The sequence below is a fragment of the Kogia breviceps genome, chromosome 15, assembly GCF_026419965.1.
Source record: "Kogia breviceps isolate mKogBre1 chromosome 15, mKogBre1 haplotype 1, whole genome shotgun sequence".
NCBI lineage: Eukaryota > Metazoa > Chordata > Mammalia > Artiodactyla > Physeteridae > Kogia > Kogia breviceps.
Window position 1 is genome coordinate 50,685,808 of NC_081324.1, and position 27,428 is coordinate 50,713,235.

At 43.2% G+C, this 27,428-nt stretch overlaps 1 protein-coding gene across 12 annotated transcripts in view; it reads right to left on the reverse strand.

Moving 5' to 3' along the window:
* LAMA3 (laminin subunit alpha 3) overlaps window positions 1–9,277 on the reverse strand; it is a 239,848-nt gene extending 230,571 nt beyond the window's left edge. For all 12 annotated transcript variants that reach the window (XR_010836889.1, XR_010836890.1, XR_010836892.1 and 9 more), the window contains exon 1: window positions 8,849–9,277. Coding sequence is in view for 8 of the 12 variants with exons in the window: in XM_059040920.2 (XP_058896903.1) it covers window positions 8,849–9,148 (300 nt within the window). In the remaining 4 variants the exon portion in view is untranslated. The remainder of the gene's footprint in view (window positions 1–8,848) is intronic.
* Between the last annotated feature and the right edge of the window lie 18,151 nt (window positions 9,278–27,428).

Here is a 27,428-nt window from a genome sequence, read left to right on the forward strand (position 1 = left end):
TTAGGCACTACTTGGAAATCCAACACACCAGGGCCACAACTGTCTTCCAAAGGCAGGTTGTTGAAAGTCAGGTATTTTTTTTTTATCAAAAGCACTTCTATCAAGGTGTTGCTCTAGTAGGAAAATTCTGTGATCGTGTTGCCCTTTGAACATTTCTCCAAAAAGCATCTATGAAATGTCTGTGATAAGCTGCCACAGGGAAGACAAACAGCAGGAAACTGTGGCCTCACACTCAGGAAGCTCATGAATTAATAAGGATACAGACATGAAAATCAATGGCTCCAAGGCCATGAATGGAGTTAGGGAGGTGGCACAGAGTTTGGCTGGAACTCTGAGGGAAGAGTAGTTGGCTCGGCAGTGGCAGCGTAGCACAGCAGGTAAAAGCATGAACTCTGCAGCCAGAGTACCTGGCTTTGCCACATACTAGCTGTGTGACCTTGAACAAATCACTTAACCTCTCTGTGCCTCAGTTTCCTCATTTGTACATTGAGTATGCTAAGAGTACCTCCTTTATAAATTGTTGTGAGGATTAAGAAGTTTGTGAAAGGGGCTTTAGAACAGTGCCAGGTATCGGTTAAGTGTTAAATTAATCCTCCACATTAAACAGGGGAGATATTGAACCAAAACAACAACAACAACAACAACAGGGGAGCAGGTCTCCTGGTTACTAGGCTGTTCTCCCTATTCCCCATTCTGCCCACCCCCCTTAATTTGGTATCACTCCTGTACGCAGTATACAGTGCAACTTGAAAGTAATGGAGAATTACATCTATACCCCACAGTTAAGATATGCATAGACAATCTAATTAAAACCCATATTTCTCTCAAGCTAATAGTCATTTATTACTTCCACATGTATTTTCTAAACATCTAGGATGGAAAAACCAAGAGAATACAATATGCCTATGATATTGAGAAACGGGCAGGACACATGGGACTCAATGAGTTGGCTCTCCCCAGGGCAGGTTCCACCCTGTTGGCAGGAGGGATCTAATCAGGGATCTGCTAGCTCATGCAAACAGCTCTTTTTTGAAAAGCAGAAAAAGGCTCCCTGCCTCTGAGCAGATACAGCCTTGCCTGGGCTGGATTTTCAGCCCCCTTGGCCAGGAGCCCATGTATACAGCACAACACAGGCAGTTCTATTGACTAAGACCACTGAGGTACCATTTAATAAATCTTTTCCTCACTAGGCAAATGGTTCCAGAATGTTGAGCAAAAGTTAACAAAGGTTTCGTGAAAGCCTAAATCACAATGGGAAATAAATATATGATCTGGAAGAATGTATTAGTGCTACCAAAATTCACCTTAAAAAATTAATACCTCCCCCAAAATGTTAGTTTAGCTGATAAAAATGTGTGTATATAGGAATTAGTAGATATACATATAACTCCTAGCTCTAGCCCCTGAAAGGGTCTAGAAGCAATGACACACCGGTAACAATGAGCACACCTCATATCCGGACTTGGTTTCTACATACCACACTCAATTTAAAAAAACAAAAACAAAGCAGAGCTTTTTGGAAAAGTAGTTAGTTCCAACACTGGAGCAAAGAAAATTAAAAGTGACCCTGGAACATCTTGTGGTACCAGAAAGTACATAAATAAATGAAGTCCCTACATAAATAATATCTGAACTAGTTATTAACACATTACCAAAACAATTCAACATTGCTATTCTATAGAAGGCTATAAATGTCTTTATGCCTGTGGATTATTCAGCATGCCAAATGTGTTCAGTGTACACTTCATCATTAAAAGAACTTTTTACTCAAAAATTTAAAATGATTATTGTGATAAATCATTTTTGTAGCTTACCACTTTAGAAGTCTTTAAAAGAATTTTTTCTCTCCATGAAAAAACACATTTATTGAGCACTAACTTTGTGCCAAGAAAAATACTAAGTGCTTTTATCCTTCAAATAAACCTGTGAGATACACAGGCTTATTAATCCTGTTTTATATATGAGAAAACTGAGATTTTGCTATTTTCCAAGGTCAGAGAGCTAGAAGAGTTAGAATTCAAACTCAGGTCTACATGATTGTAGAGCCAGAGTTCTTCATCTCTAAGTGAGAGTAGTTTGATAATATCTACAGTGAGATGATGTTGTATTTTCCCTCACAGGAGTTTCCCTAGTCTTTTAAGAAAATTGGGCCATGAAAAGGCTACTCATCTTCAGAAAGATCCACACTGAGACACATTATAAACAAACTGTCAAAAGACAAAGAGAAAATCTTGAAAGCAACATGAGAGAAGCAATTTATCACATATAAGGATCCTCAATAAGATTAACAACCTATTTTTCACTGGAAACCATGGAAGCCAGGTGGCAGTGAGATGATAAAGTGCTGAAAGAAAAAAACTGTCAATCAAGAATTCTATACCTGGTAAAATTATTCTTCAAAAATGAAGGAGAAATTAAGACATTCCCAAAGAAAAGCTGAAGGAGTTTGTTGCTAGTAGACCTGCCCTACAAGAAATGTTAAAGGGAGTCCTTCAAACTGAAATAAAGTTAGACAGTAACTCAAAGCCATACAAAGCAATACAGAACACCAGTACAAGTAACTTCATAGGTAAATTTAAAAGCCAGCATTATTGTATTTTTAGTTTGTAACTCTTTTTTTCCTATATGATTTAAAACACAAATGCATAGAACAATAATTATGTTTTTATCTTAAGGGGCAACAATGCGTAAAGATGTAATTTGTGACAATAACATCATAAAAGGGGGGACAGACCTATATAGGAGCAGAGTTTCAGATGCTATTGAAATTAAGTTGATATCAACTCAAATTGGGTTGTTATAAATTTAGGATGTTAATTGTAATCCTCAGAGTAAGCACTAAGAAAATTACTTTTAAAAATTTACAGGGGACATCCCTGGCAGGCCAGCGGTTAAGACTCCAGTTTCCACTGCAGGAGGCACAGGTTCAATCCCTGGTCAGGGAACTAAGATCCCACATGCCACATGGCACAGCCAAAATATAAATTAAAAAAAAAAATTAACAGAACAGGAAATGAGGAGGAAATCAAAATGACACATTAGAAAAATTAATTAAACACAAAAGAAAACAGTAATAGAGGAACTGAGGAACCAAAAAATATATAATGCATATATATATATATAAGACATATATAAGACATTTGTCTTATATATAAGACAAAGAGCAAAATGTCAGAAATAAGTCCTTCATTATCAATAATCACTTTAAATGTAAATGGATTAGACTTAGTTAAAAGCAGAGACTGGCAGAATGGATTTATATATATATATATATGTTCTAAAACTAGACTCTAGTAATAGTTGCACAACTCTATAAACTTTCTAAAAATTATTGAATTCACACTTAAAATGGATGCATGTTATGGTATTTAAATTATGCCTCGGGGCTTCCCTGGTGGTGCAGTGATTAAGAATCTGCCTGCCAATGCAGGGGACATGGGTTCAAGCTCTGGTCCGGGAAGATCCCACATGCCACAGAGCAACTAAGCCTGTGTGCCACAACTACTGAGCCTGCACTCCAGAGCCCCCAAGCCACAACTACTGAGCCCTCGTGCCAAAACTACTGAAGCCCACATGCCTAGAGCCGTGCTCCACAACAAGAGAAGCCACCACAATGAGAAGCCTGTGCACCACAACCAAGAGTAGCCTCCACTTGCCACAACTGGAGAAAACCCGCGTGCAGCAACGAAGACCCAATGCAGCCAAAAATAAATAAATAAATTTATTTTAAAAAAAGAATCATTTGTCCTTCAACTGCTTACTGTAATCATTTGAAGTTTTGAAATAACTCTATTAATAATTGTTACAAATATATCAATGGACACAGTAAATGTCTTAGATTTCCCCAAAATTTTCACATCTATATCACAAAGGAAAAGGCCCTTGCTGAAGTTAACAAATGGCTCTCTTTCACAATAGTTCTACAAACAGAGCCTTAGTGAAGTTGAGTTTCCTTTATGGCTATTAGTGCAAGTTACACAAACACGCAACTGGGACTGCTTTGTGGCAGGCGTGCTCGCTTTCAGCCATAACTCAGGTGAGTGTACTTCTCTATCAATATCATTTAGGTTAAATACAAATTCTTATGCATAAATCAAAGTGCACTGAAAGAACTTATAAAAATATGTTGAACTGTTGATATACAAAATGAAGATCATATGTTTGCTGGGACTTTCCTGGCGGTCCAGTGGTAACTCTGCACTTCCACTGCAGGGGGCGCGGGTTTGATCCCTGGTCAGGGAACTAAGATCTCACAAGTGGCACAGCGTGGCCAGAAAAAAGAAAACTAAAGATCATATGTTTGGTAAATACGTGCAGGTCATTTCTTGTGAGCATAGTGTTTATGTCAAGCTAAACCAAACCCAAGGGTATATTTTCAACACAGCCTTCCACTTCCATTTTATCATCACCTCTATCAGATGTCAGTAAATTCAGTCCTCTCTTGGTATTTGCGAAGGACTGGTTCCAGGAACCCTACAGATACCAAAATCTGCAGGTGCTCGAGTCCCTTATATAAAATGGCATCATACTATTTGCATATAACGTATGTACATTCTCCCACGTATTTTAAATCATCTCCAGATTACTTATAATACCTAATATAATGTAAATACTATGTAAATAGTGGCCAGCATAGGGCAAATTTAAGTTTTGCTTTGGGGAACTTTCTGGATTTTTTTTCTCCAGAGTATTTTTGACCCACAGTTGGTTAAATCTGTGGATGCGAAACCCAAGAATACTGAGGGTCAACTGTAATAATGTCTTTACACTCCATAGGTAAGTAAACATTTAAAGTGCAAATTGTGACATATTTCGGTTATAATTACTTTTCATCAGAATAGAACTAATTTGCATATTTTTCTTGTCTACTCTTTATATTAACTTCAACTGTACCTTCACTCCACCATCCTTTCATTCAATATTTTCCAAGCACCTATTCTGTTCCAGGCTTTTGTGCTCAGCACTGGTGAGATAGCCGTGAACCAGACAGATAGGATCCCTGAATCACAGAGCTCTCAAACACCAAAAATTTAATGTCTGAGCAGTAGCAGGTATATAAAATCTTATTTAATGAATCTTAAGTCCAGAGAAACCACAGCAAACATGTTTCACCCAACAAACAAAATGCAGACTTTTTAAATGCTCTGCCTGTTGACACACACTACCGTTCAAGTATCAGCATTGTTATTATAGAATCAGGACCATAAACCCTGGGTTTTATACTAAGATGTGACTTTTATCCATTTTTTTACATTTTTTTTCAACCTTTTGGCCTGAAATTCTAAACTCTGGCTGGCTCCCAAAGATTTATTTTTAGAAAGTTCAAAGAAGTAGAACTTTTTTTGTTAACTCTTCTCCATTCCTCATCTTGAGCTGTACATGAGCAGATTCAAAATGATTATCACTCAGGTACAGCCACATGATTAATCATAATCTCTCTTCCTTTCCTCCACCCGTCTCCCAGCACACCCACTTTTCTGAAAGGCAGGTCTGCACCAGCTGCTGCCAACATTAGGCTAGAACAAGTGTCTAACAGCCCAGCTTCTGGAATTTGCCTTCTCCAACATGCTTCTCTCCTCATTACACGAGAACCTCTCATATCAGCAATCAGTGCACCTGCTCAGGCCCTCAACTGTGAAAGCAGAAAGCACTTTTGTTCACCCCCTATTTTTAGAGAAAGAATAAGGCAAAACACCAGATAGCATCCTTTTCCTGCAGGTTACACCCTGGCCTAGAAATGCAGTCTGTTGAGTGAGATCAGAAAGGCACTTCCTACTCTATCTAGGCCTGTGGACCCAAGTTTAACACCTATTCTGGAAACTCAATCGGAATAAGAAACATGACTTTTCTGGACTTCCCAAAACAGTAGTGCCAACTTATGACTCTTAATAAAAATTCCAGCAGAGGAGAATGAGAGTTGGCCCATTTCTAGGCAAATCTGGGGAGAAGAGACGGCTGAAAATTTCCTCAATAACTTCCTTCTCCTTACATTTACTCTCCCCATAATTAGAACAATTCTCTCCAAAGCTGGATGTGCCAGGCAATCTAGTGGGGTGCAAGAAGGGAATATTAAAACTGTTTATTTTACTTAAAGTAAATTGAAGAAATTCAACTTTTCTAATATTTAATATACAGATTGCCTAAAGGCCTTCATCCAGTCCACAAGTTAGCAGGTCACAAGAGTCCTGAGAGTCTGTTCAAGGGAAGAGGAGAGGTTTCACCAGGCTATCATCTCATCAGGACACACGAAACGTACATGCACCTGGCAAACTAGACATGTGGATTCTATTCTCCTAAGTAGCAGAACAGTTACAACCTTGTACCGAAATGGGGGGTGATTATGAAATACTTTTGACTGCACAGGCTCACTGGTTTTCTCATGGAAAAGTACTTAAAAGACCTCTTAAATTTAAAGATGTTATACATTTTTTTCACAAAAATTCCAAATTGGCTGACTTTTGCTGGGATGACAAGTGACTGCCAGTAATATACTACTTGATAGATATTTACAAAACAATAGAAGTACTTTGTCCCATCAAAGAAAAGGTGTTGTTTTAAAAATGTGTGAAAAAGTAAATACTGTTCAAAAGAAATGCATACTTTGGAAAGAGCATTTCGTAAAACAGATGTTTGGAGATGTGTCATCTTTGTTGCTGAAAAGATGGAACTGTGTTATTCTAAAAGTTCTTATATTTGCACATTTTAAAAACACGGAAACAGAATTTTGTAACATTTTTCCAAATGAAGAGTGAACTTTTAATCTATTGTTTATAGCATTAAAACACAACACTTTCCTGCCAGGAAGTACTGAATTTCACTTGAAAAGTGAACATATACTGGCCAAGTTTCTACTTTAAAAAAACTTTTAGAATAATTGGAGGATGGAGCAGAAGCATGAGTACCCCAATGTAGGAAACTCTCAGGGGGTCCCACTCTTAGAAAGGCCCCTCACTTAGTTTCATGCTCTGCTAACCCCGCTTCTTTTTTCGTCACGCGGGCCTCTCACTGTTGTGGCCTCTCCCGTTGCGGAGCACAGGCTCCGGATGCGGAAGCTCAGCGGCCATAGCTCACGGGCCCAGCCGCTCCGCGGCATGTGGGATCTTCCCGGACCGGGGCACGAACCCGTGTCCCCTGCATCGGCAGGCGGACTCTCAACCACTGTGCCACCAGGGAAGCCCCCATCCCCACTTCTTGAAATTCATAATTTTTGAACAAGCAGCTCCATTTCATTTCACAATAGATTCTAAATTATGCAGCTGGTTCTGGAACTCAGGAGTCAATGCAGTTCTTTCATTTGAATTTACAATATTTTTGAGGTATTTTTTCAGTGATGACAACTACTAAATTCCAGTATTAATGTAAAACCAACTATGAATGGCTATATCATATGTGCTAAACTACACTTGTCAAAAATAATTATATATATGACTAACATTTGTATACTTGTTTATAACTAGTTATACACAGTCACAAAACATTTAGAGAAAGCAAAATTATTTAGGGTTCTTAATAAAGAAAAAAGCATTTTCATCATTATTATTTTTATTTCTTTTTTTCTTTTTTTTTTTTTTTTGCGGTACGCAGGCCTCTCACTGCTGTGGCCTCTCCCGTTGCGGAGCACAGGCTCCGGACGCGCAGGCTCAGCGGCCATGGCTCTCGGGCCCAGCCGCTCCGCGGCATGTGGGATCCTCCCGGACCGGGGCACAAACCCGTGTCCCCTGCATCGGCAGGCGGACTCAACCACTGTGCCACCAGGGAAGCTCTATTTCTATTTTTGTATATTTTATAGTACACACAAATTAATAAAGTCATACAGGCATGTAATTTATAAATAAATTAGCATCTATCGCATAAGAATATACTGCATGTTCAACAACCTGTCATTAATGGGAGTGCTTAGTCAAAAGGCCTTCTAAAAGACTGACCTAGACCCGGAATGATAATCTTTTGCTTTTGGAGCCCAAACACCAAAATTACTGCCTCTTCTGGCAACAATTTCCTCAACAATATTTCCCGGGAGAGGGAGGGAGGCAACGACGTCTTAGTGTAAAGAGGATTTGGAGTCAGGACTGGGTTCAAATCCAGATGCCCTCCATGATGACGTAGGCACATTTCTTAACCTGGTCACCTGATCCAGTGCCCAGCGCTGTTGTGAGACTCGTGTGTAAGGACCTGGCACACTTCCAGATGCCGATGAAGCACCAGCGACACTAGCATTTACACAGGTGTTCGCAGGAGTCCGTTGGACTCTGAGCACCGTGTCTCTGTCCTCTCGCGTCTAATGGCTCTAAATGGTGGCACTTCAGGCCGTAGGGTGAGGTGCGTTTTTCTGGTGAGATGGGAGTGGTACTACTGATACAATCTAAAAGCTCTCTCTTTAAGTACACCACGGAATCTAACTGCTACCAACTTCTCTGCAAAAGGTCGGGGAGATGAAGGGCCTCGAAGGAGGGGCGCCGGTGAAGCCCAGGGTGGGGCTCAAGCCCTGGCCAGGCGCTACCTGGGTGACGGAGGCAGGACGGGACCACAATTCAGTACATCCCGAGAGCGCAGCTTCGGACTCTCTCCTGGGCAAGCCCAAACTTAACCTCAGCCCGCATTCACCTCGGGATGGGCAAAGCATACCCATCCCGGCCCCGAGCGGCGCATCGGCGGAGGTGGTGCTCCCCAGTACCACTCCCGGGGGGCACCGCGCACACCTCCCGGGGTCGCCGACCCGCGCAGGGGTTGGGGGAGCCCTTCCCGGTCGCCTCGGGTCCCGAGACTGCGGGGAAAGGGCCCGACCCCTTCGCCCAGGGTGGCTGGCCCGCGCGGGGAGGGAGCCCACCGGGAGGGACCTGGACCTTACCTGGATGGTATGGCCGCTGCTCGGGACGGTGGGACCCCCCACCAACTTGCAGTAGAGCTCGGGCCGGGGCCGCGCGCCGCCGGGCTCCGGCTCCCCGCAGGTAGCGGTGGCCCAAATCCTCGCCGCCTCGGCCAGGTTGAAGTAGGGCGGGTGCAGGCTGAGCCGCGCCGGGGCCGCGGGGTCCCGAGCGGTCGCGCACGCGGCGGGCGGTGGCGGCAGCAGCAGCAGCAGCAGCAGCGGCGGCAGCAGTGGCAGCACTGAGCGCAGTGCCCAGCCCCGGGCCCGCCCGGCTGCCGCCATCTCGCCGCGCGCGGTCCTCCTGCCTCGGCGGCCGGCGAAGGGACTCGGGGACACCGCGTTCCCGGCGGACGATCCTCAGGCGACCAGCGAGCGCGGCCCGAGTGTGGGCGGTGTCGGCGGAGGCGCGCCCGCGCCCCACGCGCCGGGAGCCCGCGGCGAGGGGGCGGCTCCTCGGGTTTGGAACGTGCTGCGGCCGCAGCGGGCACCCGCCGGATGAGGAATTGACAGCGCCCGGCCTCGGCCCGCAGACGTTGCGTTGTCTCCGCCAGCGCGCTGCGCGCTGCCAGCTTCGCCGGCTGGGAGGGCGAAAGGCGTGTCCCCGGCTCCCACCCCCGCGGCTGAAGCGGGGGCCTGGCCCGCCCCACCTCCCCATGGCCGGGGCAGAGATCTGAGAGTCCTCTTCTCCAGAGCCTCACGGTGGATCTCGGACTAGCGGGAAGGAGGCTCGCGGCGAATGGGGTGAGACAGCAGAGGCAACTGCCACTGCCTGCAGAACCTACACCAAAGACACTGTGGTTTCCCAGATGAGTTCCAGTTGTCAAAGGACAAGTCCCGTCAATTCTCAGACCCTGGGCGCCAACGATGCCTGTGGCACTGCACGCGCGTACTGAATGTGGGATCAAAGGAGCTCTGGGGAACTGGGAGTGACAGAACGTGCACAATTTAAAGACAGCCACTAGTGCAAGTTGTAGTGTGCCCAGAGGTAAAGGTACTTTGGAGGAAATGCTTCAGATGCCCCGTCTGCTATATTTTACAGGTGAACAGAGACGTCGAGTGTATTACTCGAGCTGTCACGTTGGCCTCTGGGGAAAAGCATGCGAACCCCCCACCTCCCAGGGCTGAGGCTTGGTCTTGCACGCAGGACACCTCACCAAAACGGAGCACGCAGAGGCCTCTAACAATTAGAGGGGGGTGTCATTGCTGCAGGCCAGGACGGACACAAGTGCCCCAGAGGAAGGACTAGAGCTTCGAAAGATGGAGAAGGAACAACGAGGGAGTGTGTGAGAGCACTGCTCGAACAAAGATTGACATGGGGATTGAAGGGGAACAGTTGAAAGAAGAGAGAACTAACCAGTCATGAACCTACGCTGCTTTGCCCTAATAAGAACATTCATATTTTAATAAAACAACTGAACAAGTGCCCAGCACTGCCTGGAATAGTCCTGCAGAGGTGGTATGGTCCTATCTAAACTGATGAAAGAAGATTGCAGAAAAGTGAGAAGGATTTTACAAAATCCTTCAAAATGGGCAAAATGGGGCTCTTATGTTTTCATGGGGAAAGATGATGCTTGAAGAAATTAAATGACTTGCCCATGTTTTAAGAAAAATAGGAATAATAAGCAGGACCCATAGCTTCTGATTCTCAGTTCATGCTCCTAGGAGGACTCCGGGGGGAAAAATCCACCTGGGTGAGGCCCATGTGAGGTGTGAAGCCTGCAGAAGTGTCCCAAGCGCAAGAGGAGCTATTGGTTTACTTAGCTCTAGAGGGGTGGGTGCGACAGACCTGCATAGCTGGGTGTAAACAAACCCAAACTAACACAGTGAATTTGGGGTTTGGCTGACCTCTCAATATTTCAGTAGTGATTCATGCATAGCTGTGTCCTTCAGATCTTGAGATAGAAATGCAACTTGCCCTGCCATTGTCGCAAAGAATTTCCCTAGAATCAAGAATGTAGACACGCAAGGGTGGTAAACTCAGTGTCTTACAAGGGCATAGTCAGACTCTATCATGTCCCATTAATACAGTGATGGGCCTAACATTATCCTCGTGAGTGATGCTTCTTTAGGTGAAAGCATAGATTTTCTCCTTCTCCTTCTTTTCTACCCCCTCCCCAATCTGGCAGCTTTTCCTCCTGCCCTCCCAAGTTGTCCTAGGAATATGAACTGGGATTATATAAATCCTGAGTCTTGCTCATTATTACTGTCTTCTTAAAATTGTATTGTTGTTTGTTTGGTTTTTTTTTTGCGGTATGCGGGCTGCTCACTATTGTGGCCTCTCCCGTTGCGGAGCACAGGCTCCGGACGCGCAGGCTCAGCGGCCATGGCTCACAGGCCTAGCCGCTCCGTGGCATGTGGGATCTTCCTGGACCGGGGCACGAACCCCTGTCCCCTGCATTGGCAGGCGGACTCTCAACCACTGCACCACCAGGGAAGCCCTTAAAATTGTATTGTTAAACTACACCTTACCGTTGGTTGGTCTCACTTTAAAAACAAGTTGCACTTTTCCTCTTGTATCATCACTTCATAGAGAAAACAATGACATCGTTCTAAACCAACAGCAGTGTGTGGGTCACCAACAGCAGTGAAAAGAATACAAACAAAACAGAAAAACAGAAGGTGTTACTGTTGCTTGTAATACCACACAAGAGCCTGGCGAGAGCTCCCCCTGAAAACCAGGGGTAACTAAACGATGAGGGAAGTTCTGCTGTCCAACTGGCCAGCTTCACTGCAAACCCAAAGATCAAGAGCATCTTTTGGAACCCAACCATTCTATCATAAAATATAGGAATATAAGGATATATATTAATATCCTTTTATTACTCTTATCCCATGACCTCCCGCTTGGAAAGCATTTCACAAACTGTATTTCTTAAATATTTTCCATGTTCTCAAAGATCTATAACTGTCAATATAGGCTTTGGCTTATCATGAAGTAATTAGCATGACCACGCTGAGCTTTAATCATTCCAGCTCAAAGTGGAGAAAGTGAGCTTCCATCCGCCTATGTTGCTAAATAAAGGCAGGGTTTCTACTGGTCATTTTGAAAACTGAGAATTGCCCCTAGACCCGTGGGCTTTGGAAAACACGAATCTAACACCACCCACTTTTATTTATAGATCAGAAGTCAAGGTTAAGGGACTTGACCAAGTCCTCATTACCACAAAATGGTGTCCAGAGCCCAATCTGTGCCTGCCTAGGATTACAGCACACCTTATCCCCACTGCCTTTTGTGGTGGGCCCCCTGCTCCAGACCCCTAATCTAATGGCTCCTTGTAAAGTAGTGATGCTCCCTTGGCACATGGCCTGTGTCTGATTCATCGTCTCAGCTCAGAAACCCCAGTGTTAACCAAAGTGGAGAGGAAGTCTCAGTATCCAATGTTTCTTCTCACTGCAGGCAGATCTCAGCTTCAGTTGGAACCTTGACACTGGTACGTTGCATTAGGGCACTCTCTGGTAGTTAGCTCCACCAAAGGCCCTATGAAGCATTCACATTCCAATTACATGAATTTCCTCTCCCCCTCTTGCTACACACACTCCAGTTTGGCCTTTATGTGAAATATGCAGTTGGGCAGAGCAGGTAATTTTATACATTTGTTATTAAGGAGGATTCCTTTTTCTACCCCAAGTGTGTTTTACTACAAACAGTAGTGCTAGGATAAAAGAAAGGCTAAACCTAGGTAACAGTACCTTTTCTTTACAATGAAATTTTTTCCTATCAGTCCAGAGCTAACCCTGAAAGGTAAGTGGGCCATTATTCTCATTATTATTATTCTCATTCTGTGGATGAGTGAAAATAAGGTAGTGAGTAATTAAATCATCTGGCTCAGGCTAAGTGGAGATTTAAGAAATGGAGCCTTCATTCTCTTGACATGAAGCTTAAGTAACTTATCTGGTGGAGATTTTGAGTGAAAATTAGAAAGCAGCCTCTAAGTTATCTTCTTGAGTCATTTTCACATTTTCTTCTTTTGGGCCACCCTAAGATTAAGGATTTGAACCCAGCTGAATGATCTCTGTGACCACAGGAGGCAACACTACTGGCAATGTTCAGCCATACTGTACTTTGTTTCCATGTCCAAAATACCTCACTTCGACAAGGATTAAATAAAAACATGATTGGAGCTAGCTCAGTCCAATGATGGTACCCAGAGAAGACCAGCAAGAGTTTTTGCCATGTGGAAAGAATCTCAGAATATTGAGTAGAGTTCCCTATGTTATACAGTAGGTCCTTATTGATTATAACCTAAATGGGAAAAAAATCTGGAAAAGAATGGATATATGTATAACTGACTCACTTTGCTGTACACCTGAAATGAACACAACATCGTAAATCAACTTGACTCCAATATAAAATAAAAATTAAATTAAGAAGAAAAAAAATACCTAACTTCAGAGACATGTATTTTGGTAAGAATTTGCCCAAAAGATCCAATAAACGGTTATTTCACCAAAAAAAGATGAAAACTCTTGTGGTCAGAGGCTGGCCCAAAGATTTTTATCCTGGTGTCCTTTGAGATCTCTATAGGAGTACCTTATACAGAGCAGCAGGTAAATACTTGTCAAAATTTACTAAGATGGAATTAATTTCACTTGAGCCCTAGAACACAGGGTTAATAGGTAATTTTGTAACCATATAATCACTGAAATCTCTCATCTCTTTAATAACCGTCTTAATGCTGAGCAGTTCCCAGAACAAATTGGGGTGCTAACTTCAATATTTTTTTAATTGAAGTATAGTTAATTTACAATATTTTGTTAGTTTCAAGTGTACAGCAGGGTGATTCAGTTATACATATATATTCTTTCACAGATTCTTTTCCATTATAAGTTATTACAAGACGTTGAGTATAATTCCCTGTGTTATACAGTAGGTCCTCGTTGTTAACCTATTTTATATATGATAGTGTATATGTGTTATTCCCAAACTCCTAAGTTATCTCTCCCCCACTACCCGCTATCCCCTTTGGTAATCATGTTTGTTTTCTATGTCTGTGAGTCTATTTGTTTTATAAATAAGTTCATTTGTATCATTTTTTTAGATTCCACATATAGGTGATATCATATGATACAATACTTACTTGTTAAGAAGTCAGTGTAGATTCAACTTGCTCATTTCTCTACTTTTTTACTCTAGATTTATAGTAGAGTACTGACTGATGTTTACGGGACTCACAAGCTATTTCCTTATCTCAGACACTGTGTTCTTCGTGGATGATTCTGAGAGTGGCTCGTTAGACAGCCAGGCCTATAAATCAACTGGAAAATATGAGTGAACTTCATGCGTGGCTCTGAGGAGGTGGGAGGAGATGAGGGAGGGACAGAGTCAATGGTATGTAAATAATTCGAAGAGGTGAGGAAAAGAAATACCAAAGAGTCATGGGGACTCTCAACATAATCTAGTCTGGTGGGATAAAATGACTAGCTGCCCACCAAGGATCGGTTCTCCCTTTCCATGGGGTAGAGTTGTTCTGAGAAGTGGCTGGTGGCCCCAGGGATACATTTCCCACCTGACTTGCATCTAGGTGTGGTCCTTGACTGATTCTGAACCAATGAAAAAGTGAGAAGTTGTCCATAAAAACCTCTTGCACAATCCTTCATGCTTTACCTCTTTTCCTGCCTGGAAGCCCAGGGCTCCAAAGCCCTAGGAGGTGGAGGACCACAGGATGGAAGGAGCCTGGGTCCCATGTGGGAGTCTGCCTCCTACACACCCGCACTGCACTCTTATAAATGAGAAACAGACTTTCATTAAATTAAGCTACCAAGATTTGGGGGTTTTTCTGAAGTTAAAGTAGTGTTACCTTAACTAATACATCTGAATTATTATTGTTGTAATATTTTTACATACACGGGAGCAGAAAGAAGACCCTGCTTATGAAATGTTCAATGGTAAATAAGAAGCTAACCAAGGCCTTATAACTAAGTTATCACATGGGTCATGACTCCATTTTTCTCATCTCACAAACTAAGTAGGCTTATTCTTTTATTTTAAAATTATGTTGGAATATTGAACTGGGTTCACTTAGGTTTAGCTGGACCAATAACATTTAACACCTGTTTGGTTTAGATGTTGCCTGTTGCTTGCACTCTATTATGCTTAGCATTCTTCATTTTCCTATTAACTCTGAAGGCCAAAGTCCTTTTAGCTATTTCCATTTATGTGGGCCAGCAAATAAAATAGTATCAGATCTATTACCTTGAAACTACCCACTATCAAAGAAATCTCTTTAAACTGTTCATAATTTTTTTAATCCTACTGTTTAGACATCCTTAATTGTCTTTTCTCACCTCCTCAACAAGCATACACAGAAAAAGATCTTCCACTTAGGATATACCTCATTTTCAAAATATATGCAGTGGGACCTACCAACACGCCCCCTTCTTGGCCGATCCATTTCCATCAGTGACAACACCAATTTGTCTGGGATACTAGTATCCCAGAGAAAAATTTTTGTGAATGTATATACCATAGCGCTAATTAATAGATGCTTAACAATCATTAATTCACTTTTCCCTTTTCTTTCCTCTATCAGACTGGAAAACATGGCTTTCTCATTGATTATTCTTTTTTCATGATCCCTTATGCTTAAATGTCATTGGTTACCATTCACCTGAATTCACTTATTTATCTTCCCTCCTACTATCTCTACCTTCATCCAGACCACCCTCAACCATGCCAAGAGCAGCTACCCTGCTGCTCTCTCGCTGCCTCCAGTCTCTCTCTCTTACAGTCTATTTTGCATAACAGTGGAAGATCAGCATTATGTGCCAGATCAAGGTGTGGCCCAACTTCCTACTGCTCCATAGACTCTAGATTTGGCCTCATCCTCCTAAGTGTACTTATTTGTCCCTACTCTTTTTTTTTTTTTTTTTTTTTTTTTGTGGTACACGGGCCTCTCACTGTCGTGGCCTCTCCCGTTGCGGAGCACAGGCTCCGGACGCGCAGGCTCAGCGGCCATGGCTCACGGGCCCAGCCGCTCCGCGGCATGTGGGATCTTCCCGGACCGGGGCACAAACCCGTGTCCCCCGCATCGGCAGGCGGACTCTCAACCACTGCGCCCCCAGGGAAGCCCTGTCCCTACTCTTGAGTACCCATCTTCTCCTCATGATCAGGGCTGCTCCCTCCTGTCAAATAAGGTACCAAATTCTGTCCATTTCATTTCCTAAATAGTTCTCAATTTGGTTGCCTCAACTGCATTTCCATGGCCCCAGCCTTAATTCAAGACCACATTTTTCCCACCTGAGTTGTTACAGTCTTCCAACTCCCTCCAGTCTTGTCCACATCCAATCCATCCTCCACACTGCTGCCAGAGGGATTTTTCTGAAGCTGACATGTCCAATATGGGAGCCAAGGGCTACATGTGGCTATCTAAATTTAAGTTTAAAAATTAAAAATTTAGTTCCTCAGTACACTGGCTGCATTTCAAGTGCTCAATAACCGCATGTGGTTAGTGGTTACCATATTAAACAGAGAAGATTATAGAACATTTTCATCACTGCAGAAATTTCCTTTGGGCAGTGCTGTTACTAGAATATAAATTTGATCATGTCTCTACCCTGCTTAACACATTTAATGTTTCTCAGTGCTTAGGATAAAGTCTAAACTCCTTAGTAGGTTGGTTTGTAAGTTGGTCCATAAGCTGGTCCTAGGCTTCCATTCTGCCCTATCTCCCTATTACTCGCCTGCATTGTTCCAGGGTCTTCAGCTTCATGGAACGATTTCCTGTTCCTCAGTGAGTCTCCATGACTTTGCACATGGCTATATCTTCTGTCAGGAATGTCCTTCTCCACCTAGGTGACAAGTATACTCCAATTTGCTCTTGAAACTTCACCTCAGGCATCACCTTACTCAGCAGACTTTCCATAGCCTTACCCAGGACTCTCCCTTTACTCTCAGAGTTGGTCGCTCTGTCACTGTGCCCACATAGCATCCTATCCACACCTCTATGGAGCATTTAGATCTGCCTACTTGTGAGACAGGGAGCTCTTTGGAGATAGGCACCAGGTTTAATTCACTTTGTATCCCCAGGGTCTAGCAGAGTGTCTGGAACAGGAGTAGGTGCCTAGAGGAGAATCAGTGTTCTTTCCTTCCTGCTCTTCAGCTGCTCCAAATGCCGTCACATTCTCCACCATTCGGCATAACCATCCAGCTGTTATCCCCTCCCAGTGCACTTGAACGTAGCCCTGTGGCCAGACTGTAGGTTACTAACAAAAAGGAGAACCAGGAAGATGCTGACAAATTGACTTGCAAGGCACCTGCCTTCTGAAAGGACAAGGACTCAGCCTTGAGAATGTATAACCACCTTTCTTTAAGTGTTTGAGTGCCCTTGTTCTCTGCATTCATGAAACCAGGGTCCTCCACCCCCGAGAGGAGTACTAGTAGAGCAAAACAGTTGTTGCAGTCAAGTGTACATGCACAGACTTGGATTAGTAATGGATTGTTCCAATTCTGAGACCATATCTCCTATGTTGAAAGGAGATGACTAAAAATCTGAAATTCTTTACTGCTTTGTAGTCTATATTGCACAATTTAACACATGGTTATATTGTCTTACACTGTTTCCAACATTAAATATTATCTGTATTCAACTCCATCATAGGTATCCGGAATGCAAAAAAAATGTGTCTTCCATACCACCTTGCATAGTGATAATAACTTAATAGGTGCTCAGTAAATATTTACTATTGATCGGTTGGCTTGGTTGGTGTAATCTGGTGAGTTTTTATAGTCCTTCATGCCATTAAGAGTGTTCCCAAATACTGATGCCATTTTACAATCTCTAGAACATCAGCTGGATTTTCCAAGTAACGTAATTCTGCCTTATTCAGAAAAACAGAATTTGTATTTATATAACTTTTAATCATAATTTAGTTACAAATTTTTTATTTTATAATTAACTGTTACATCAGTGGCCCCCAATGAACCACGCCTCGCAGAACTCCTGCCCTTGTGTTGTTCCTTCCCACATTGAGTCTGAGTTTGGTCCAGTGACTTGCTTTAGCAAATGAGATATTAGCAAGTTTGATGCAAGCAGAGATTTGACAAGTGCTTGTCATCTCAGAATTCTCCCTCTTGGAACATAGACTGCATGCTGTAAGGAAGTCCAACCATATTGCTGGAGAAAGAAGGTATGTAGAGAGAGATTCTGGAATATGTGAGACCATGCAAAGCATGTGAGCAAAGCCAGCTTGGTCTTTTTTTTTTTTTTTTTTTCTGGTACGCAGGCCTCTCACTGCTGTGGCCTCTCCCGTTGCAGAGCACAGGCTCTGGACACACAGGCCCAGCAGCCACGGCTCACGGGCCCAGCCACTCCGCTGCATGAGGGACCCTCCCAGACTGGGGCACAAACCCGTGTCCCCTGTATCGTCAGGTGGACTCCCAACCACTGCGCCACCAGGGAAGCCCAGCCAGCTTGGTCTTAAAAGATGTATTCAAGCCATCAGATCAAGCCACCTGCATGAGAGATCCTAGGTGAGACCAGCAGAACTGTCTAGCTGATTCCAGCCCAGGTTGCTGAATCATGAACAAATGAAGAGTTGTTGTTTTAAGCCACTGTCTTATGGTCTCTTACAAAACAGTAGACAACCACAATAGTCAGAAATTTGTCTCTTCTTATTCATCAATATGAGCTGATCAGTATCACCTACTACTTGCAGGTTCTATTCTTAAGTGCCTTGAGTTAGCATTAAAAGTGAAATATGAATACTCTTTCCAATTAGAGTGAGAAAGTTATTTCTAGACACTTATGGGAAACTGAGATTTTAGAATTTGACTTTTGCATTTAGAATTTTTTTCTATGTAGTTGATGTTTGTAAGACAAATTAAGTTTATCTCTTCTTATTTTTTTCCTGGCTTTTGCCCCTGGGTAAGCATCTAGGGAAAAGAAAAATTTGATCTCATGAATTTTATGCCCTGTTTTTGCTCTTGCCAAAATGCTCTGTTAACTTCATTCCAAGTAAAAAAAAAAAAAAAAGTTCTTGTGAATATGATTTCTGCCACAGCATCAAGAACTGTGCCAGAAAGGACAATTCGATAAAAATAGATTTCTTCATTCTGTATCTATGTGAATTCCACGCAGTCAGATACTCCTTTAGCAGCTATCTTGTGAGTCATAGTTTTTCTGTGAAAGCAGGCTTTCTACCATTTGTGGGACATCAACCTCCCTTTTCCCCCTCAGCTTGGGTTTATATTTTATATTTCCTTCTTTCACTCTTCATGTACCTTTCATAGGTTGGTCTCCAAAGGAACTATTTCTCTCTTATCTCTCAGTTGGTAAAAGTGTGGTTTACCTTAAATAATAGTTTCTATAATAAGTTCATCAAGCATTGGAAAGTCCACTAACATGATAAGCAAAAAGAATCCTAAAACTGGAAGAAAAAGCAAAAGCTTGTTTTTCAGTTGTTGGATGGTTTCAGAATGGTCATGCCTTGTTTAAATCATTACTGATCAAAGTGTGGTCTGTGGACCACTTCCAGTCCCTTAACTGTTATTGCAATGAGAACAAGTACGAAAACTGAGAGTTTTTATAAACGTTTTTAGCAATTTCATATTGCCATGACATGTGATTGTTTTTCCCATAACCCAGTTTTTTTGTTTGTTTGTTTGTTTGTTTTTTGCTGTACGCAAGCCTCTCACTGCTGCGGCCTCTCCCGTTGCGGAGCACAGGCTCCGGACGCACAGGCTCAGCGGCCGTGGCTCACGGGCCCAGCCGCTCCACGGCATGTGGGATCTTCCCGGACCGGGGCACGAACCCGCGTCTCCTGCATTGGCAGGCGGACTCTCAACCACTGCGCCACCAGGGAAGCCCAGTTTTATTGTGTATTACAAAATATTGGTCAACGATGGATTGGAATTTTTTTTTAAATGGTCTTTCTTCACGGATGGTTTTAAAAGCACTAGTCTAAATGATCTCTCCAAGTGACCTTCCAGCCTCAGGCCTAGAACACTGTGGGACACAGAGTGGGCAGTTAAGAAACATTTGTTGATTGATTGATGGTTACCTGATGGGTAGTTTCTAATCCTATGATGCTCTAATATTGTGTTAAATCTTTACCATTCACTAAACACTACGTACAATAAATGTACTGTTTTAGTCAGAGTTTTACTAACTTTTTTTAAAAGTTTTTACTAACTTTTTTTTTTTTTTTACTAACTTTTACTAACTTTTTTTAACAGTTCTGCTAACACTTTGATTAGGCATGAAATAACCTGCCTAATTCTCTTGGCTCGGTATGACTAATTAATGATACCCAAGTTTAGAGAACTCAAAAGAAAGGACACATATGCTAAAGTTAAAATTAGCTTTCACTTACTTCATAATAGCACTGACTGATTCAGCTGTCTTTGAGCAGGGAGATGGTGTAAGGTGTTGAGCTCAATGTAAGGACTAAATCCATGACTCATTCCTTATGAAGAATAAATGCATCATTGGGTTATATCAGGTGAAAGCCACTCCTTACACCTAGTACAGGAAGTCAGACTCCTTGAAGTATGTCTTTAAAATCACTCCCTATCCTAGGGGATCTTTACTAACTCAGATTCCGGATTAAGAAGGTCTGAATGCACAGCAGGTATTATTACATTCTTGATGTGTAGGTCTCTTCCTTCCCCACAGCACATCAGCTTCAGGGCAGCCTTGCTGCTGGTTTTGCTCTGACCTGTGCCCCAGTCCCCTTAATTGGGTTATTGCCTCCTTCCTGTGTGGTTTTAGGCAAGCCACTTAGTCTCTATGTGCTTCAGATCACTCATTGGAAAATTTTTTTTTAATGAGGACAAGGGCACCGTAAAGAGTAAATGATATAACTTGTGTGAACGCGTCTGCGGCAGCGCTGGACCGGCCCCAGCTGGAGTTCACTGTCATTCGCCCTTCACCTTGCCTCTGCTCCCCAACCAAGCTTTCACCATGCAGTGCTGTGCAGTAGTTAAGCCCACAAACTGAAGAGTTCTAGACTTGGTTTTAAGTCCCAGCTCCCCCATCTACTAGCTTCTGTGACCTCATGACTTTGGGCAAGTTATTTATTAGGCTCTTTAAGTCTCAGTTCCTTCATCTGAAAAAGTTTACCCATGGTGAGAGGTTTGTGACTATTGCATGAAGTCATCCTTCTCAAGGGTCAAAGGCAATGGCAGCACATAGCATGCCTCGAATTAAGCCAGCTATGGTTATTTTATGCCCAATTCCAGAAACGAGTTTTGACGGATTGTGTCTGCATATCTGTCCCAGCACCTGCCTAGGATCCTGATTTCTCAGGACCTGGAAGCTTTCTTTGCTCTTGCCATGAAGCATCAGTCCTTAGCGATCGCATTTCTGCTTCTACCTGCTGACCATCTCTGCTCCTGCCCTTTTTACCTCGCCAGAGCCCCAGCGTCCTAGAGGGCTGTCAGGAGTCTTATGGAAGCTCTCACAGCCTTAGGATCCTCTGGTCAGCCGGTCTGCCTTGCCGACCACCTACTGTCTGCCCCCAGATTCCCCGGGACATGGCACTGGTCCCCAGGCTTCTTCACTTTCTGTTGGGAGCTTCTGGATCCCTGCCCCCTCAGTGAACCCGACTAGCCCCGGGGTTGAGCCAGAGTGGCCTGACCCTCAGGCCACCTGCTGAGCCCCAGCTCTGACAGGACTTGTTATGCAACAAGTCAAGGCCTTGGTCCCATCCTGGGATTGGTACATCACCTCCAGGTCAGAATGCTGGCACAAGACTGAAGGCAGATATTACAAGACCCGTTTTGTCTAGAAACCATGTTTGATCATGACTCTCCTGGGAACTTCTGCTGACCTTTCTCTTTCCAATGAAATCCTTTGGATTTCCCCCCACACACCCTACCACTTTTTGTTTAGGGTTCCTTCTTCAGTCCCATCCCACTTTGTGGGGGAAGTGAGAATCCTACACCTGCATAAAAGGCATCGAAGCCAGCAGTGGCCAGTGAGGCGCTGTTACCTAAATTTGTTTGAGCTGCACCTTGCGGGGAGTGGGGGGGCGGGGGGGTGATGGGAGTGTCCCATATCAGCACAAGGTCCCTCATTCAACTCAAAATTCCAGAGCACACCCCCACTCACACACACAGAGCACACATACACATACATGGAGTATCAGTTCATTTAAACACACACAAAGATGGAGTCACAGCCCCTTACTACAAAAATAGGACATTTTTTTTGTTGCCTGCCCAATGGCCTCCCTTACAGGCTAGCAGCTACATGCCTTAGATTCCTGAGTAAGAGAAGAACCTCACAAACACAGACTCCAAATCTCATTAGAGAAAAGAGCATCAGAAGCTTTGATTCCGTATCTCAGAAGCTCGTGGATCCTCAGGTAATCTGAGAGAATTCCTTCAAAAATACTCAGTGAGCACCTACTATGTGCCAGGGCCTGGACTTGGCATTGGAGCTACAAAGAGAATGAGGCAAATATGGTTTCTGATTTAATGTGTCTCACCGTCTAATTTTCGGTCTCAATGAAGTTCCTGTAACCTTACTCTGCCTTGCAGCGTAACTCTAGACTTACCTCTAAGCTGTGAGAAGCCAACTAAGGAATCTTCACTGAAAGAATGAAGCTCCTGCTGCATTCGAAACTTGCACAATTTTAAGACACAGTTTGGTACATTACTATATAACTGCCAAACAAGGGCTCCAAAAGTCAGTTATCTCCACAAATAAAATTGAACTTGAAGTCCACTCTTGCTCCATGTAAGACTGTAAGAGAATTTCCATAACAAGGGAGTCTTCTAGTCCATCTTCCCTAAGGATTGAACTCAGCCTTTTTGGCTTCTCTTAAATGGTTTTGGTTCAATTAAAGATTAAGTGAGGGACTTCCCTGGTGGCGCAGTTGTTAAGAATCCGCCTGCCAATGCAGGGGACACAGGTTTGAGCTCTGGTCCGGGAAGATCCCACATGCCGCAGAGCAACTAAGCCCGTGCGCCACAACTACTGAGCCTGCACTCTAGAGTCTTGTAATAGGATAAAGGATAAATCAATTATAGTATACCTCAATTTTAAATGCAGTCATTAAAAGCAAGATTTTCAAAGAATTTTTATGCCAGAGGAAAATGTCCTCTTTAGCATGTTTGTAAAAAAGCAGGATACACATGATTCCAATTATGTTATTTTATGCTTTTTAAAAGATCAGGGGCACAGTTAGCAACTAATAACTCTAGGAAGTTGTATTAAAGGTCATTGTTCTATATCATTATTATATATATGTATGTATATATATATACATACATATATATATATATATATCATTGTTATGTACAGATCTGGAAAGATAGCATAGTGGAGAGAGCAGGAGTTTTACTCTCAAATTTGCCTGGGTTCAAATACCACTTTTTTACTTTTCGTCCCTGGGATTATAAACAAGTTCTCACCCACTCTGAGTCTCAGTTTCATCATCAAGAATGCTTTCCTATAAAGCTGGAATGAGAGTAAAATTTAAGGACACATTTAAAATGCCAGCACATAGTGGACATTAATCAACATGGGTTAAGTTCCTGACCCTTTGCCCCCCACCCCTTGCTTTCATTCTCACCCAGGATCAGAATACTTTCAATGGGGGCTTCCCTGGTGGAGCAGTGGTTGAGAGTCCGCCTGCCAATGCAGGGGACGCGGGTTCGAGCTCTGGTCCGGGACGATCCCACGTGCTGCAGGAGCAACTGAGCCCGTGAGCCACAACTACTGAGCCCACCGCCGCAGCTACTAAAAAAAAAAAAAAAAAAAAAAAAAAAAGAATACTTTCAATGGAAAGTAGTTTAAACAGCAAGAAGTCCTGGGACAGATCAGCTCCAGTTGGTCAACACAGACCTTAGTGACACCATCTCTTTGCTCTGCCACCCTCAGAAGATAGCTCCCCTCATGGTCACAAGGTGGTTGCAGCAATTCCAGGCATCACATCCATTCAGGACAGCATCACAAGGAAGAAAAGACTTTCTCCTCCTGGGTATCTCTCTTAGAAGCAAGGAAATCTTTCTCAGAAGCCCCCAGCACACCTCCTCTCATGTTTCAGAGACCAAAATATGCCACATGCCCACACCCAAACCAAGCACTGTCACTAGCTTAGATTAGAAAGTTTTGGACAGAAAATAGGGCTGGGGTTCCTGAAGCATATCCCAAGGTGCAGTACAGTAGATGCCTGAGCAAAATTGGTGTCTTGATCAGGAAAGAAGGGGGCAATGGGTGTAGGGCAGATTGTTCAACTCCGTGTCTGCTACACTCCCAGCTGCACGAAGCCTTGTCTGGTGTAAATTCCAAAAGGAGAGACTGAGTTAACCAGCTGGAGATGTGGGGTGGGAATGTAGACGGGGGATATAGACAGGCAAATTGTCCAGGGTAGACTCTTAATTGGGGTGAAGGGGCCTGATGACAAAAAGAGGAGCAAGAAGGCTCAGTAGACCAGCCTGACCTACTAGAGCAAGTCCTGCTAGGGCGTAAACTGAGAGTGCAAAATCGAGAACAAACACATTACAGTCTGTGCTGGTATAAACCGCGGTGATAACAAACATGGCCTCATTTGAAATGAACTCAGATGGCTGTGCTTATGTGTCATGGGTGTCTGCAAAGGAGTGGTGGGCTTTCTGACCGTGTAGATGTGGAGAACACAATTCCTGAATCTTCTATTCAATCAACAATGAATACATTTCGACCACCTACCATATCTCCAGCTGTAAACTAACCCCTGAAAAAAATAAAAGACATATTATAAGACTCAGAGCCTGGCTTTGAAGAATTTAGACTCCGCTGGAGGAGTCAAAAGTAACAGAAGCAAAGTCTAGAGAAATACCTTGGGCGAACAGATGTGGTGCAGAGCAGAATTACAGCAAGAACTCAACGAAGTTGGGAGAGAGATGGCTGAGGGGCAGGTGCAGGAAGGGACTTGAGCTGGGAGTAACTCCGCTAGGTCAAGATTGGGGTTAGGGCAGACAGAAGAGGGAAGACACGAGCGAGCCATGGGGATGGGAGGGAGGATGATAACAAGGAGACGCCTAGGACAAGTGTGGAGCCCTTCTTTTGGGGGGAGTGAGAAAGTATTTGAATATGGAGGGTGGGGCTACAGGGATTGAATTTCCTGTGTTAGGCCTGGTGGGTTCCTGCTAAGTTCCAGAGTAGAAGACTTTAGAAGGAGGCGCCTCGCTGTGGTCATGAGAGTTTTGCTCTGTTTGGGGGCTTTTTCATGAAGACAAGCTGAGCCATGTGTATGGGATGGTGTATATGCACATTCTTTTTTTTTTTTTTTTAACCATTTAAACTTTTTATTCAGGTACTTTCTTTCCTTTAACAAGAATCCCATCAGCAGCCTGGCCAGAGACAATGCCCAAAACAACTCTGAGTGGAAAGGAAACAGGCTTTGAACCCAGAAAGACTTTTTTAAAAAAATTTATTTTATTTATTTATTTTTGGCTGTGTTGGGTCTTCGTTGCTGCACGCGGGCTTTCTCTAGTTGCGGCGAGCCGGGGCCACTCTTGGCTGCGGTGCATGGGCCTCTCATTGCGGTGGCTTCAACCACAGCAGAACACGGGCTCCAGGTGCGCGGGTTTCAGCATTTGTGGCACACAGGCTCAGTAGTTGTGGCTTTCGGGCTCTGCAGTGCAGGTTCAAGAGATGTAGCACACGGACCAAGTTGCTCCGTGACATATAGGATCCTCCCAGACTAGGGCTCGAACCCGTGTTCTCTGCATTGGCAGGCAGATTCTTAACCACTGTGCCACCAGGGAAACCCTAATTAAAGGTCTAGCCTTAATTAGGTCAGAAAGACCTAATTAAAGGTCTAGCCTGACCACTCATTAGCAAATTACTTTATCTTTCAGAAACAGTTTTTTCCAGCTGTGGACTGAGCATAATACACACCTCACAGCATTCTTGCAAGGGAAGCTCCTGGTACATAGCACTCAAAATATTAATTCTTTCCCTTCCTCTTTTTGTTTATCAAAACTATTAATAAAGCAAAACTTCCGATGCTTGATTTGCTATAATAATGTCATGTAGCAACTTCAAAACTATCTCATCCATAGACACCCAAGGCAAGGGAAAAGTTTTGAGTCTTTTCGAAACCGCGCCCCCTGCAGTAGAAGGGCGGAGTCTTAACCGCTGGACCGCCAGGGAAGTCCCTGAGTCTTTCTTGATTTTAAAAATTAGAAATTCCTATCAACTTTTGGAACTTTTTTCCTTAAAATTGTTTTAAACACAAAGTAATACAATTTATCCATACAAGATAAACATCTTTATGTTCTTTATGAACTTTAATTTGTAGTTATATTTTTTTAACTTTTAAATTAAAAAATCATTACAAATTCATTGGAAAAAAGGAGGCTCAAACAGAGGGGAGGGGGAGGATGAGTGGATTCCTGTAGTGTGAGGTTGTGAGACGTTCACTTTTACTTTAGCGTTCGAATTTTCTAGAAAGGACAGTATTGTTGTTTATACTTTTAAAATAATATATTTTTTAATTAAAAAAAATATGACTCTCCCACTTTTACTCCCCTTGGACCAACCCTGGGCAATTAGCAAGCAGTACGTTCGAGGGAGTGGACAGCTCCTGTGATACTGCAGGTGTGCAGGATAAGGCCAAGAGGAGGAGGTGATCGGTGTGGTAAAAAGATAGAGGAATATGTGTCTATTTCAAACTGTGCCCTTCATCTTCAAAAAGGAAAATACTACTTATCATTCTTCAGTCAAAAGGCTTGTTTCCCAGCTCTTTCCCCAGGAGGAAAAATCCCAGATTCTTATAAAAGAAAAAGAAGAAAAAGAAAAGAAAACCTAGAAGGTCAGAAACAAAAATGAAAATAGTTATTTGAAAGAGTGGTGGGATGATGGGTGAATATTTTTTCTAATGTTTCACTTCCATCATCATCATATTTGTGCTGTAATGAAGGTTAAGAGTCATCTGACGAAGACCATGCCCTTTTGGAGGATGTGGGTGTGTATGGATTTGTGTGTGGATGTGTGTGTACTGTGTATACATGGATGTGAGTATGGAATTATGTTTGGGTGTGAACCTGTGTGTGTGGAACGTAGAGTCTGTGTAGAGACTGCAGTGTATGTGTGTGAGGAATGTGGATGTGCATGGAGTGTGTGCATGAGAGAGAAGGTGGGTGTGTGAGGGGTGTGAGTGTGTTTTCTTTTTTTCCTCCTGAACCAAAATTTTATTTTAAATTAAGTTTTTAGTGCATACGAAAATTTTTCATAACACATGACATATAAAGATGTTAGCACATTGAACTACAATAGAAAACATTTTTAACCAACTGTAGAATCATTAATATGTTTATTTCTCCTGTGAATGAATGCAGTTAGCTTAAATCAGCTTTGTCACGGAGTATCAAGTAGGTTTAAAACGTGGGGCTAGGGTTGCGTGTGTGTAACCTGGAAAGTGTGCACAGTGTTAGGTGTACAGTTTGGAGTGGGATGGAGTGGGATAGAGTGAGCCTGGATGTGTGAAGAGTGTTGTGAGGTTGTGAGCCTGCAGTGGTGTGTGTGTGAACCTGTGTGTGTGTAGAGTGTGCACAGTGCATGCGGAGTTGGGAGTGTGTGTGTGGTAGGTACGCGGACGGCGGTCGCGTGTGAGCGCCCCGCCCCTCCCC